We start from the raw sequence: 15,937 nt of genomic DNA on the forward strand, positions 1-15,937 counted from the left end.
CTCATTTTAGCACCCCTTGAGCAGCTTATGAGATAAAGATAATAGGTACTAAATTTTATCACACCACCATTAGCTCTACTGTTTAGATCACCAAATGACAAAAAGTAGCTAAAAAAGCGGTTAAAGTTTATCAAGTGGATTGAAACAGGGCCTAACCCTCCCGTCCATATACTACACAAGAGCACATCGCAATGTGCTGTTGCACGCTTTGCTCAGCCTCAGCATGCATGCAATGCAAATGCACAAATAATGGCCAAAAGGCCACACTGTACTTACCGCTAATCATGGTTGACAATGCCTTTCTTTTACGCACCGGCCATCTCTTTACTTTTTTACCACTGTGGGTTGTGCAAGTGCTGTGCAACAGTGGGGTTTGGCCGAGATTCAGTTAGCATGTGCTGAGCTGAACTGGCTGCAATGGAACAGGGAAAGGGTTGCATTGGATCCTCCTTCCCTGATCCTGAAGAAAAAAGCAGAGCAACAAGTGCTGGCATGGCCCAGCCGCAGCCAGAACTGAATGAGTGGCATTCAAAATCTGCAGCGGCCAGCGGAACTGATCAAGAAACCTACAGGGATGTCGCGACATACACACACACACTCACACAGGCAGGCAAAGCTTGATGCAATCTGATTCTCTCTCAGTTCCTCAAGAACAAGAGGAGTTTTTACACAAGTACACAGGGTCTGTTCATACCGATGTGACCCTTGCAGGTGCAGAGTGAAACACCACCCACTTGCACAAGTGAAAAAGGGAAACATCTCTCCCTCTCTCTCCCTCTCTCTATACACAATGGCAAAACCCTCAACCTCGCTTGTTTTGCATCTTCTCTGCATCTCACCACCATATGCAATGCAGCATTGCATCAACAATGGTTTATCAAACAGTGCAACTTCGAAATAAAGTTCACTGGAAACGAGTGCCCTGTTGGAGCACTGTGCAGCGGGCTTATTAACCTAAGCTCCCCTCTCCATAGGGAAGCTCAGCCCTCTGCTTTGTTCATCTCTTCCACCTCTCACAAACCAAATCAAACCAATCTGACAGCAGCCAAACGCCAACCCCATGGCAATGGCTAAAAGAACCTAAAAAAATCTCTTCTTTTTTTGCAAACATATAGGTTAAAAAAAAGAAGGAAAGAAAACGAAAGGGAAGATCAAACCAAGCCCCCCCTAGACATCTGGCTAAAAATCGTGTCCCCGGTGGTGCTAGCTTCCTCAATGGATGCCCGTCAGCTCCAGCCTGATCTGCTTACTCCTCGCCGCGGCCACCGCCGAGGCGAAGGCGGCGGTGTCCGTGGCATCATCAACTAGAACAGAATGATATGTACTAGTGGCAATCTCGTCGGGGCCTGAACATGGCAATGATCTCTTGCTGCCTCTCCTGCTCATGTCCCCAACCATCATGCTGTAGCAGGCATGTACATGCTCCTGGTCAGAGAAACAGAGAAATGGTGAAGTGGAGTTCATCGAATCCAAGGTTCATCCAGACAGAACACTAACTATGGTCAAAATGCTACACAGCTACGTACTAGAAGATGGAAGCAAGTGACTCACCTTCTCAATAAGATAAGATGGAGAAAGGCAGCTCATCTTGGAGCTCAGTGCTTCTTTGGTCAGCAGAGGTCCGTAGGTTGCAGCCAAGATTGCGGCTGCAGCCACAGTGGACGGCCTGTGATCGAGCACGCTACCAGCTGCGCAAACAGTCGAACACCGGACAGACCAGACAGTCAGAGCAATTCACGCGGGACAGATCACTGGATGTCAGAAAAGAGATAAAAAAAAGATTCGATCTTGATGTGTACGAACCTTCGGCCGTGGCAAAGATGAAACCGATGGCGACGCGGCCGCCGGCGCCGGCGCCGGCGCCGCCATGCGGGTGGACGCGGGAGGAGAAGCAGGGGAGAAAGTCCAAGGGCGTGACGGCGCCCATGCGCCACCCGAGCGTGGACAGCACCAGCAGCTCCATCCGCCGGATGGACGCCGAGTCGAAGTCGAAGCCGCCGGCGTGGAACTCCGACAGCGCCGGCGCCTGGCACTCCTCCATCTTGGCGGCCACGGACACGCACGCAACGGACAGCAGCTGCGCCGCCCACGGCATCGTCTCCCTCTGCAGCCACCAGTGCCAATGCCTCGCGTCAGGCATTCATTCGCGCGTTGGTCCCCAAAAGCATAGCCGTTTTTTTTTTTTAAAAAAAAAGACAAGTTTTTTTTTTTAAACGGCGGCGCGGATAGATTACATCGATGCGTCGCCGGAGGAGGAAGCTATCGAAGTAGGAGATGGCGAGGTACGCCGTCCGGTGGCCGAAGCCGAAGCACCCGCGGGTCTGCAATGGGCGAACGACGCAATCAGATGCCGTGCCAGCCTGATGGCGCGAAGGGGTTAGAGCTAAGGAAATCGGGACTCACCTCAAGAATCCACTTGACGGCGGCGAGGCGAGCTTGGCGGAACCACTCCTCTGAGGTGAGCGAAGAGTATTCTTCGTCTCCTTCTTCATCGCCGTCGCAGTCGGCAGCTGAGTCGGAGGAGGAGCAGAAGCTGGTCTCCTTGAACACCAGCTGCTCCAAGTACTCATCTTCCTCCTCGTCGCCGGCACTGTAGAGCGGGAATAGCTCGCCGTCGCCGAGGTCGGCGCAGTCTTCCTCGCAGGTCAGCGAGAACGCGCACTCCGACCAGTCATCCGCCGCCGCCTCCTCCACCGGCATCATCTCGTCAATAGGCACCACGCTTATAGTCGATTAGTTACGGTGCACGTCGAGCAAACCATGCGCGTAAGGCGCGAGCTCCGAAATATCTGTTGCTATGGTGGTCGGCGGCGGCGGCGGAGGCGGCCGTGGAAGAGGCCGGAGTGACGGCGAGAGTGAGATGGCAACCGAAGCCTCCTCCACCTATTTAACTAGCTCTAGCTTAAGAGCATGTTTCAATGTCACGAGATAAACTTTAGGCCTTGTTCGTTTGTGCCGAATTGGTTAACTGAATTGCTTCTCTAATTTATATAATCTTTAATTAGCTGGAACAATTTCGGATATAATCCGACAGAAACGAACAAGGTCTTAACAAGTTTTAGCTACTTTTAGCTATTGGGTGATCTAAACAAAAGAGCTAGTCTTATTATCTCATAATCTGCTGAAAGGATGCTAAAAGTAGTTAAATATGGGCTAGGGAACCCCTGTTTTCCACCCATACCCTTCAACCCCGTTCTCTCTCTCCACATTAGGAGCATGTGTGTATTTTTATTCCAATGTGCTAAACTTTATTAAAGTAGTCCAAACAACTAAAGGAGCTAAACTTTAGCACTTCAATTTATATGACTAAAGTTTAGCAGGAAGCTAAAGTTTATCATGTGAGATTGAAACATGGCATAAATCGTTGTAGTTTTTTCTAAAAAATGTGTGTTCTCCAATGTTACCATATGCATTTCTGGACATTGACAGTTTTGGCAAAACTTTACTTTTCTATGGTATAAACTGTTAGGATTTATGGGCTAGGCCCAATTGAGAAATTCAATTAAATCCCAAGAAAATCTCAAAAGTCATATATGTGTATGGCTAGGGAATGGTGGAACCAATACCACCATATTGCTAGTCCTAGTGGAGTCATGGATGAGAGGAGAGAGTGTGGAGAGCCACACACGCACGCGCGCTCGCTTTCCTCGCCTGGCCGGGGCGGGGCGGGGGCGCGGGCGCACGACATGCGCGTAAATGGTCCGCCGAAATCCGGCCCCTCGTCTTGCGGGGGTGCGACTTCCTTTTGCTGTTTGAATTTTTGGTTGCTTGACTGTTAAGTTTAGAATCCTAACCGATCGCTATAAAATATAAACTGAACGCGAGATTTTCGCGGGCGGATAAGATCGAAGATAGTTATATGTTCACGGACTCGGCCCTATAAAAGACGCCTGGCAGCCAGCATCCAAATCATCCCAGTTTCCGCTTTCGCCTCTCTTCACAGCTGAGCCGCCTTCAGTTCTCTTCATCCCGACCACAGACGTGCATCTGCGATCAGGAGAGCAGGTCTCCGGAACCCTTCGCCTTCGAGATCCTGTACCGGGAGAGGCGAATAAGGTTTTTGGGAAGCGTCCTCACGTGACTGCTCGTGATCTTCTGACCTCGTCGACCCTGCTGATTTCGCTACTTCGACGTCGTCGACCCTGCTGATTCCGACTCGCGCCATCTACCAGTATGTCTGATCAGTACGCATCATCTGATTTGACTTTTTACTTCAGTTCTTATGATTCGGTCATGATTTATATTCGGAATTTAATCTGAAAATTGTCTAATTATTCAACAATCCAAAAAATCTTATTGTAGACAATTTCCTAGTTTTTCTATGGCTGCTTTTGCCGACGCGCTGAAGCCAGAAAAGTTCAATGGTATGCACTTTAAGAGGTGGCAAGTCAAGGCCACGCTCTGGCTTACTGCTATGAATGTCTTCCATGTTAGTAAAGGCAAACCTGAGGGCGCACTGACTCCTGAACAGGAGAAAGAGTACGACCATGCCAATACTATCTTTACGGGAGCAGTTCTTAGCGCGCTTGTTGACCGTCTGGTTGATGCAAATATTCAGCACACAGATGGGAAAGAGTTGTGGGATGCACTTACTACTAAGTATGGTGCATCAGATGTTGGCAGTGACCTGTATATCATGGAGAGTTTTCATGATTATAAGATGGCTGATAATCGCTCTATTGTAGAGCAAGCTCATGGAATACAGTGTATAGCCAAGGAGCTCGACCACCTTAAGATAGTCTTTCCTGACCGATTTGTGGCTGGATACATTATTGCAAAGTTGCCTTCTACATGGAGGAACTTTGCCACATCTCTGAAACATAAGAGACAGGAGATATCAGTTGAAAATCTGATAGTGTCTCTGGATGTTGAGGAGAAAGCTCGGGCTAAGGACACGTGATCTAAAGGAGGCGAGGGCCACTCCAGCGCCAACAGGGTTCAAAGGAACCACAACAAGGGCAAAAGAAAGCCAAAATCTAACAATCCCAACAAAACTACCAACTTTAAGAAGAAGAAGAACAAGGCTGAACTGACATGTTTCGCATGTGGCGAGGCGGGTCATTTTGCCAAGGATTGTCTTGATCGAGCGGATCGCCATGGCAAAAAGGGCAATGTCAACACAGTGATCGCTAGCAATGAGGAAGACAAAGGGTATGGTAATTTACCTTTCATCTTCTCAGTATTTTAATCACCTAGTTGGTGGCTTGATATTAGTGCTAATGTTCATGTGTGTTCTGACATTAATTTGTTCTCTTCTTATTAGGGTGCCCGGGATTCTTCCATCCTAATGGGGAATGGGTCACATGCTTCTGTTCATGGCACTGGCACGGTGGATGTGAAGTTTACTTCAGGAAAGATCGTGCAGCTGAAGAACGTGCAGCATGTCCCTTCTATACACAAGAATCTCGTTAGCGGAACCCTTCTATGTAGAGATGGGTTCAAGGTAGTTTTGGAGTCCAATAAATTAGTTGTGTCTAAGTCTGGACAATTTATTGGTAAAGTCTATGATTGCGTAGGCTTGTTCCGTTTTCTCTGTTAGATTTCAATAATAAGTCTGTGAACCATATTTGCGCTAATGTTGATGATCTTGCGAGTATTTGGCATTCTCGTTTCTGTCATATTAATTTTGGCTCTATGTCTCGGCTTGCAACCATGAGTTTAATTCCGAATATCACCATAGTCAAAGGTTCTAAGTGCCATAGTTGTGTGCAGTCGAAGCAACTCGAAAGCCTCACAAGGCTGCTGAGGAGAGACATCTGGCACCTCTAGAACTCATACATTCTGATCTTTGTGAGATGAATGGTGTGTTGACAAAGGGTGGCAAGAGACACTTCATGACATTGATTGATGATGCGTCTAGATTTTGCTATGTATACTTGCTAAAAACTAAAGATGAGGCTTTATGCTACTTTAAAATCTATAGGGCTGAAGTTGAAAACCAACTAGAGAGAAAGATCAAACGTCTTAGATCAGATCGTGGTGGCGAATTCTTTCCCAAAGTCTTTGATGATTTCTGTGCAGAACATGGCATTATTCATGAGAGGACGCCTCCCTATTCACCCGAATCAAACGGGATTGCTGAAAGGAAAAACCGTACGTGAATGCCATGTTAGACACTTGTGGTTTATCTAAGGCATGGTGGGGGGAGGCAGTCCCAACTTCATGTCATGTTCTGAATAGAATCCCTATGGGTAAAGAAGAGAAAACCCCTTATGAGAAGTGGGTTGGGAGAAAACCATCACTTTCATACTTGCACACTTGGGGGTGCATGGCGAAAGTCAATGTATCAATTAATAAAAAGCGCAAGCTTGGTCCAAGGACAGTGGATTGTGTCTTTCTTGGATATGCTTCGTGTAGCATAGCATATAGATTTTTAGTAGTTAAATCTAAAGTTCCTGATGTGTATGTTGATACTATTATGGAATCACGTGATGCTACTTTCTTTGAACACATATTTCCAATGAAAGACATTCATAGCAATTCTAGATACTCTTCTGAGATAACTCCTAAACATAGTACACCTGTTGAGAGTTCTGAACAGCTACATGAAATTGTCCTAGAGGAGGTTGATAATGATGCTCCTAAAAGGAGCAAGAGAAAAGGGTTGAAAAATCCTTTGGTGATGATTTCATTGTGTACCTTGTGGACGATACTCCTACTACCATTGCAGAAGCATTTGCATCTCCAGATGCAGATGATTGGAAAGAAGCAGTTCATAATGAGATGGAGTCCATTCTTTCAAATGGTACGTGGGAAGTCATTGATCGACCCTATGGATGTAAACCTGTGGGTTGTAAGTGGGTGTTTAAAAAGAAGCTCAAGCCTGATGGTACAATTGAGAAGTACAAGGCTAGGCTTGTGGCTAAAGGCTATACTCAGAAAGAAGGAGAAGACTTCTTTGATACTTACTCACCTGTTGCTAGAATGACTACTATTCGAGTACTACTTTCCTTGGCTGCCTCATATGGTCTCCTTGTTCATCAGATGGATGTAAAGACAACTTTTCTTAATGGAGAGCTGGATGAGAAAATCTATATGGAACAGCCTGATGGATTTGTAGTAAAGGGTCAAGAAAGCAAGGTGTGCAAGTTATTGAAATCTCTGTATGGTCTGAAGCAAGCACCAAAACAGTGGCATGAGAAGTTTGACACGACTCTAACGTCTACAGGTTTTGCCATTATTGAGGCAGACATGTGTGTATATTATCGCTGTGGTGAGGGCGAAGGAGTTATATTGGTGCTTATATGTTGATGATATATTGATATTTGGCACAAACATTGATGTGATCAATGAGGTCAAGTCTTTTCTATCAAAGAGTTTTGATATGAAAGATCTGGGGGAAGTTGATGTGATTCTAAACATCAAGCTGATTAAGACAGATGGTGGGATTACTCTCTCGCAATCTCACTATGTTGAAAAGGTTTTGAAGCGGTTTGGCTTCTCTGATTGCAAACCTTCTCCAACACCTTATGATCCCAGTGTGACACTGCGAAAGAACAAGAGAATTGGTTTAGACCAATTGAGATACTCTCAGATCGTCGGTTCACTCATGTATCTTGCTGGTGCAACAAGGCCCGATATCTCGTTTGCTGTGAGCAAATTGAGTAGGTTCATGTCAAACCACGGGACTGATCATTGGCATGCACTTGAGCGGGTTATGCATTACTTACAAAGTACAATGAGTTATGGAATTCACTATTCTGGTCAGCATGCAGTACTTGAAGGATATAGTGATTCGAACTGGATATCTGATGCAGACGAGCTTTATGCCACCAGTGGTTATGTCTTTACTATTGGTGGAGGTGCGGTATCATGGAGGTCATGCAAGTACACCATCTTGACGAGGTCAACCATGGAAGCCGAGCTAGCTGCACTTGACACAGCAACCGTTGAGGCAGAATGGTTGCGTGAACTCTTGATGGACTTCCCGATGGTTGAGAAACCAATACCAGCTATCCTTATGAACTATGACAATCAGACAGTGATTGCTAAAGTGACAAGTTCTAAGGATAATGGGAAGTCATCAAGACATGTCAAAAGACGATTGAAGTCTATCAGAAAGTTGAGAAACTCCGGAGTTATAAGTGTGACTTATATTTCCACAGACAAAAATCTGGCAGATCCTTTTACCAAGGGACTACCACGTAATGTGATAGAAATCACATCGAGAGAGATGGGTATGAGACCCGTATAAGTTGCCATGGTGGAAACCCAGTCTATGTGATCGGAGATCCCGTGAATTAGGTCCTGGGAAGAACAAGCCATTGGTGAACTGAGGAGAGTAACCTTTGACCCTCTCTAAGTAAAGATGCAATACTCTCAAATGCTGTAAGGCGGGTTGGCTTTGTGCCTTAATGTGTTTTGTTGGCATATATTAGCAAAGATGTTGTCCTGCAGAACATTCTTGAAAGAACACACCTATATGAGTTAGACTGTCTAACGTCATAGTCTATGAGATCTGGGTGATCTCTAGTAAACTCATGAAGAGACCTTGGAGTACGACGCATATGCTCCACCCGAGAAGGGGACTACTGGTAGCCAAGTACTGGTCATGGCTTCAAGTGAAACCCATTCACACAAAACTTGCAATTCAAGGCATAGTCCATTGTCCAAGTTGTGGGTTGGTGTAGCTTGGAGTTCTAAGCGGAAGTTCAACTTAACAATCTTTGTTGAAACACTATGTCGGGTACCATAATTAGGGGTACCCCCAACACTCCTAAACTCGGCTGGTAATCACCATCAGCACAAACTACAGAGACTGATGGGCGCAATTCAGGTCAAGGCTTCGTCTACTCAAGGGACGTGATCTCGCCTCGCCCGAGCCCAGCCTCGGGCGGGGACTGTAGTCCCAGGCAAATTCACGCCTCGCCCGAGGGCTTCCTCAAGCAACGGGCGCACCCTCGACTCGCCCAAAGCCCAGCTCGGGCAGGCTTCGTTGTGAAGCAACCTTGGCCAAATCACCTCACCAACCGACCGTATCGCAGGCGCATTCAATGCAAGGATCGCCTGGCGCCTTATCCTGACACGCGTGCCTCAGTCGGCAAGGTCGAAGGGACCGCAGTCACTTCGCCCTCCCACTGACTGACCTGACAGGAAAACAGCGTCGCTCGCCCCTCTCCGACTGCTGTGGCACCCGCCAGGGTGAGGCTGACAGCAGCTGAGTCCAGACTCAGGCGCAACAGGAAGTCTCCGCCTCGCCCGACCCCAGGGCTCGGCCCCCGCCTCGGCCTCGGAAGGTGGTCTCCGCCTCGCCCGACCCCAGGGCTCGGCCTCAACCTCGATCTCGGAAGGTGGTCTCCGCCTCGCCCGACCCCAGGGCTCGGCCTCAACCTCGACCTCGGAAGGTGGTCTCCGCCTCGCTCGACCCAGGGCTCGGCCTCAACCTCGACCTCAGGAGGAATCGCGTCCTCGCCCGACCCCGACCTCAGCCTCAGGAGGAGTCTCCGCCTCGCTCGACCTTGGGCTCGGACCGACCACGCCGCAGGGGGTACATCATTACCCTACCCCTAGCTAGCTCAGGCTACGGGGGAACAAGACCGGCGTCCCATCCAGGCTCGCCCTGGTAACAAGTAATGATGGCTCCCCGCGTGTGTCCATGACGGCGGTGGTTCTCAGCCCCCTACGGAAGCAAGGAGACGTCAGCAAGGTCCTAGCAGCCCCGACAGCTATGCTTCTACAGGGCTCCAGCGCTCCTCTGACGACCACGACACCACGTGCACAGGGCTCTAGCACCTCTCCGACAGCCACGTTGGCTTGTACACAAGGCTCTGGCACCTCTCTGCCGGACACGTTAGCATATAGCAACACCCCCATTGTACACCTGGATCCTCTCCTTGCACCTATAAAAGGAAGGTCCGGGGCCCTCATGCGGGGGGGGGGGGGGTCGCACGGGAGGATGGGCTGACGAACCGGCTCACACTCTCCCTCTCTCTCCCTCGCGAACGCTTGTAACCCCTACTGCAAGCGCACCCACTCTGGCGCAGGATAACATGAGCCGCGGTTTCCCCCCTTTGTGTTCCATCTCGCGCCAACCTATCTGGGCTGGGGCACGCAGCGACAATTTTACTCGTCGGTCCAGGGACCCCCCGGGGTCGAAACGCCGATAGTTGGCGCGCCAGGTAGGGGCCTGCTGCGTGTTGACGAACAACTTCCCGTTGAGTTCCAGATGGGTAGTCTCCAGGAACCTCTTCAGCCCGGGACGCTGCTCCGTTTCGGGAGTCTCGAGTTCATGTCCCTCGACAACAGCTACGACATGGTACTCCTTCCCCCGCAGCGCGACAGCGACAACGACGGCCATCAGCTCGCCCGGCGGCGGCGAACTCGACGATGTCTTCCCCCCGTGGCGGAAGAGCAGCATCCGGGTTTGTCCCGCCGCTTTCCTCGCCGCAGGAGGAGGAGGCGGGGCAACCGTGGCCAGGCAGGAGGCGGCACCTCGTCGGCTGTCGAGCGAGTCGACGATGCCGGCACCCCAGCGGGGGACATGTCGGGCGTTGCCCTCGTGCCTGAGACGACGACGAGCGTCGTTTCCCCGCAACATGCCAACCCCAAGCGGACAGATGACGCCAGCACACTCGCGAAGGACTTGCTGGGCGTTAGCCTCGTACCTGAGATAACGGTGCAGTCCGTCCCCGACGCGACTTCGTCACCGTCCATCGATCGAGAGGTACCGTTCGTTTTCCACCCTATGCCTTTTAGATTCAGCTTCGATCCACCAAGTGATCCCGCTTCGGTGAGCGCTTTCATAAAGGCATATCCTAACCTTTCGGGGTACCATATGTGGTCGACCTAGGACCGACTGACGGCCGTCTCGACCTGCGGGCCCCCGTGTTCCGAGGAAGACGACGACCCCAACTCTGGTTGGGATTTCTCCGAGCTCGATGATCCTAGTGCCATGCGAGATTTCATGGCCGCATGTGACTACTGCCTCTCCGATTGCTCCGATGATGGCCACAACCTTGACGACGAGGGCTGTTGTTCAAGTCATGAATGTTTCCACGTCGATCTAGGGGGTCACGACGAAGGCAACCACCTTGGTATGCCGGAGGATGATGATCCCCTGGGCCTGCGCCTCGCGTTGACATCCTGCGGGAGCTAGCTGTGGTCCCAGTCCTTGCGGGGGGTCAGGACACACAGCTCAAGCAAATCCGCAAGATGCAGGCCAAGCTCGACGAGGAAGCAGGACAACTTGTGTAGCTCCGGCAAAACATCGAGCAGGAGTGGGCAGGCCGAGCACTAGCCGGAGAAGCGCGTCATCAGGCCCAGGACGTCCAGTGTCGTATCACTGACGATGCCAGGGAAAGGCTGCCCTCGGCTTCCAGTGGGGTCGGCCAGAACCTGGCTGCAGTGGCAATTCTACTCCGAGCGATGTCGGAGCCATCCACCACCGAGGGCGGCGTATCCAGGGAGAACTCAAGAATCTCCTGGAGGATGTCGCGGTCCGGCGGGCCGAGAGCTCTGCCTCCCGAAGGCAAGGGTGCCCCCGGAGCATCGCGCCGCGACTTCCCGATTCATGCGGGAAGCCTCGGTCCACACCGGGCGCACGCGGGACGCGACACTTGCAGCCCCGGGTCGCCTCGGCAACGAGCACCGCCACCACGATCGTCGAGCCCGCCTCGACAAAAAGGTGCGCCGAGGCTACCACCCCAGGCGTGGGGGATGCTACGACAGTGGGGAGGATCGGAGCCCCTCGCCCGAACCACCAGGTCCGCAAGCCTTCAGCCGGGCCATACGACGGGCGCGTTCCCGACCCGGTTCCGAGCCCCGACTACCATCACCAAGTACTCGGGGGAAACAAGGTCGGAACTGTGGCTTGCGGACTACCGGCTGGCCTGCCAGCTAGGTGGGACGAACGATGACAACCTCATCATCCGCAACCTCCCCCTATTCCTCTCCGACGCCGCCCGAGCCTGGCTGGAGCATCTGCCTCCTGTGCAGATTTCCAACTGGGACGACCTGGTCAAAGCCTTCGCTGGAAACTTCCAGGGCACGTACGTGTGCCCTGGGAACTCCTGGGATCTCCGAAGCTGCCGCCAGCAGCCAGGAGAATCCCTACGGGAGTACATCCGGCGATTTTCGAAGCAGCGCACCGAGCTGCCCAACATCACCGACTCGGACGTCATAGGGGCGTTCCTCACCGGCACCACTTGCCGCGACCTGGTGAGCAAACTGGGTCGCAAGACTCCCACCAAGGTGAGCGAGTTGATGGACATCGCTACCAAGTTTGCCTCTAGTCAGGAGGCAGTCGAGGCCATCTTCCGGAAGGACAAGCAGCCTCAGGGACACCAGCAAGAAGACGTCCCCGAGGCGTCCGCCCAGCGCGGCACGAAGAAGAAGGCCAAGAAGAAGTTGCAAGCAAAGCGCGACGCCGCCGATGCAGATCTTGTCGCCGCTGCCGAGCACAGGAACCCTCGGAAGCCTCCCGGAAGGGTCAACCTGTTCGACAAGATGCTTAAGGATTCGTGCCCCTACCACTAGGGTCCCGTCAAGCACACCCTTGAATGCGTCATGCTTCGGCGCTACTTCCATAAGGCCGGGCCCCCGGTGGAAGGTGGCAAAGGCCATGACAACGACAAGAAGGAGGGCGACAAGGCAGAGGAGTTCCCCGAGGTCCACGACTGTTTCATGATCTACGGTGGGCGAGTGGCGAATGCCTCGGCTCGGCACCGCAAGCAGGAGCGCCGGGAGGTCTGCTCGGTAAAGGTGGCGGCGCCAGTCTACCTAGACTGGTCCGACAAGCCCATCACCTTCGACCAAGGCGACCACCCCGACTGCGTGCCGAGCCCAGGAAAGTACCCGCTCGTTGTCGACCCCGTCATCGGCAACGTCAGGCTCACCAAGGTCCTCATGGATAGAGGCACCAGCCTCAACATCATCTACGCTGAGACCCTCGGGCTCTTGGTAATCGATCTGTCCACGATCTGGACCGGTGCGGCGCCCTTTCACGGGATCATCCCCGGGAAGCGCGTCCAGCCCCTTGGACAACTCGATCTGCCCGTCTGCTTCGGGACTCCCTCCAACTTCCGAAAGGAAACCCTCACGTTCGAGGTGGTCGGGTTCCGAGGAACCTACCACGCAGTGCTGGGGAGACCGTGCTACGCCAAGTTCATGGCCGTCCCCAACTACACCTACCTCAAGCTCAAGATGTCGGGCCCCAACGGGCTCATCACCGTCGGATCCACGTACCGACACGTGTACGAATGCGACGTGGAGTGCGTGGAGTATGCTGAGGCCCTCACCGAGTTCGAGGCCCTCATCGCCGACCTGGAGTGCCTCTCCAAGGAGGTGCCTGATGCAAAGTGCCACGCCGACAACTTCGAGCCCACAGAGGCGGTTAATTCCGTCCCTCTCGACCCCAGCAACGACGCCTGCAAGCAAGTCCGGATCGGCTCCGAGCTCGACCCCAAATAGGAAGCAGTGCTCATCGACTTTCTCCGTGCGAACGCCGAGGTGTTTCCGTGGAGTCCCTCGGACATGCCCGGCATACCGAGGGATGTCGCCGAGCACTCGCTAGATATCCGAGCTGGAGTCCGACCCGTGAAGCAGCGTCTGCGCCGTTTCGACGAAGAAAAGCGCAGAGCCATAGGCGAGGAGATCCACAAGCTGATGGCTGCAGGGTTCATCAAAGAGGTATTCCATCCCGAATGGTTAGCCAACCCTGTGCTTGTGAAAAAGAAAGGTGGGAAGTGGAGGATATGTGTAGACTACACTAGTCTAAACAAAGCATGTCTGAAGGTTCCCTACCCTCTGCCTCGCATCGATCAAATCGTGGATTCCACTGCTGGGTGCGAAACCCTGTCATTCCTCGATGCCTACTCAGGGTATCACCAAATCAAGATGAAAGAGTCTGACTAGCTCGCGACTTCTTTCATCACACCTTTTGGCATGTACCGCTATATTACTATGCCATTTGGTTTGAGGAATGCAGGCGCGACATACCAAAGGTGCATGAACCACGTGTTCGGAGAGCACATCGCCCGAACGGTCGAGGCTTACGTCGATGACATCGTAGTCAAGATGAGGAAAGCCTCTGACCTCCTCTCTGACCTTGAAACGACATTCAAGTGTCTGAGAGCGAAGGGCGTGAAACTCAATCCCGAGAAGTGTGTCTTCGGAGTCCCCCCAGGCATGCTCCTGGGGTTCATCGTCTCCGAGCGGGGCATCGAGGCTAACCCGGAGAAAATCGCGGCCGTCACCAACATGGGGCCTATCAAAGACTTGAAAGGAGTACAAAGGGTCATGGGATGCCTTGCGGCTCTGAGCCGCTTCATCTCGCGCCTCGGCGAAAGAGGCCTACCCTTGTATCGCCTCTTAAGGAAGATCGAGCGCTTCTCTTGGACCCCCGAGGCCGAGGAAGCCCTCGGAAACTTAAAGGCACTCCTTACAAGTGCGCCCATCTTGGTGCCCCCCGCTGCAGGAGAAGCCCTCTTGATCTACGTATCCGCAACCACTCAGGTGGTCAGCGCCACGATCGTAGTCGAGAGACGAGAAGAAGGGCATGCACTGCTCGTCCAGAGACCGGTCTACTTCATCAGTGAAGTGCTGTCCGAGACCAAGATCCGCTACCCGCAATTCAGAAGCTACTGTATACAGTAATTCTGACGCGGCGAAAGTTGCGACACTACTTCAAGTCTCATCCGATGACTGTGGTGTCATCCTTCGGAGCTCTACCACCGCAGCCCCTCAGGCATTCTCCAACGATGCATATCCATCGCCGAAGGACAGGAGCTATTGCAGGAGATACACTCGGGGGCTTGTGGTCACCACGCAGCACCTCGAGCCCTCGATGGGAACACCTTCCGACAAGGCTTCTACTGGCCAACCGCGGTGGACGACGCCACTAGGATTGTACGCTCCTGCCAGGGGTGTCAATTCTACGTGAGACAGATGCACCTGCCCGCTCAGGCCCTGCAGACAATACCCATCACTTGCCGTTTGCTGTGTGGGGTCTGGACCTCGTCGATCCCTTGCAGAAGGCACCCGGGGGCTTCTCGCACCTGTTGGTCGCCGTCGACAAATTCTCCAAGTGGATCGAGGTCCGACCCCTAACCAGCATCAGGTCCGAGCAGGCGGTGGCGTTCTTCACCAACATCATCCATCGCTTTGTGGTCCCGAACTCCATCATCACTGACAACGGCACCCAGTTCACTGGGAAGAAGTTCCTCGACTTTTGCGAGGACCACCACATCCGGGTGGACTGGGCCGCCGTGGCTCACCCCATGACAAATGGGCAGGTGGAGCGTGCCAATGGCATGATTCTGCAGGAACTTAAACCGAGGATCTACAACAACCTCAACAAGTTTGGCGTGGATGAAGGAACTACCCTCGGTGGTTTGGAGTCTGAGGACAATGCCAAGCCGGGCCACGGGTTTCTCGCCGTTCTTTCTAGTCTATGGGGCCGAGGCTATCTTGCCCACAGACTTAGAATACGGTTCCCCGAGGACAAGGGCGTACGACGACCAAAGAAACCAGACCAGCCGAGAAGACTCGCTGGACCAGCTAGAAGAGGCTCGGGACATGGCCTTACTACACTCGGCACAGTATCAGCAGTCTCTGCGACGCTACCATGCCCGAGGGGTTCGGCTCCGAGACTTCCAGGTGGGAGACTTGGTACTTCGGCTGTGGCAGGACGCCCGAGGGCGCAACAAGCTTACTCCTCCCTAGGAGGGGCCATTCATCATCGCCAAGATCTTGAAGTTCGGGACATACAAGCTGGCCAACGATCAAGGCGAGGTCTACAACAACGCTTGGAACATCCGACAACTACGTCGCTTTTACCCTTAAGATGTTTTCAAGTCGTTCATATGCCTCGGTTTCTTTACATACACAAATAGAGTCTAACCGTCAAGGAAGGGTCAGCCTTGCCTCGGCAAAGCCCGACACTCCCTCGGGGGCTAGAAGGGGGGAACCCCCTCTGCATCAAAATTTTCCTCAGAAAAAG

The 15,937-nt window shown here is 52.5% G+C and overlaps 1 protein-coding gene across 1 annotated transcript; it reads right to left on the reverse strand.

The window, feature by feature from the left end:
- Positions 1-605: 605 nt before the first annotated feature.
- On the reverse strand, positions 606-2,877 carry LOC103640510 (cyclin-D5-2). Its single transcript, XM_008663293.4, has 5 exons — positions 2,404-2,877; positions 2,235-2,321; positions 1,804-2,104; positions 1,552-1,688; positions 606-1,425 (listed from the first exon to the last, which is right to left on the reverse strand). The coding sequence occupies exons 1-5, from the start codon at positions 2,701-2,703 to the stop codon at positions 1,213-1,215; spliced, it is 1,038 nt and encodes a 345-aa protein (XP_008661515.1). The 5' UTR covers positions 2,704-2,877; the 3' UTR covers positions 606-1,212.
- Positions 2,878-15,937: the final 13,060 nt, after the last annotated feature.

The sequence above is a fragment of the Zea mays genome, chromosome 1 (genome assembly GCF_902167145.1).
Source record: "Zea mays cultivar B73 chromosome 1, Zm-B73-REFERENCE-NAM-5.0, whole genome shotgun sequence".
Taxonomy (NCBI): Eukaryota; Viridiplantae; Streptophyta; class Magnoliopsida; order Poales; family Poaceae; genus Zea; species Zea mays.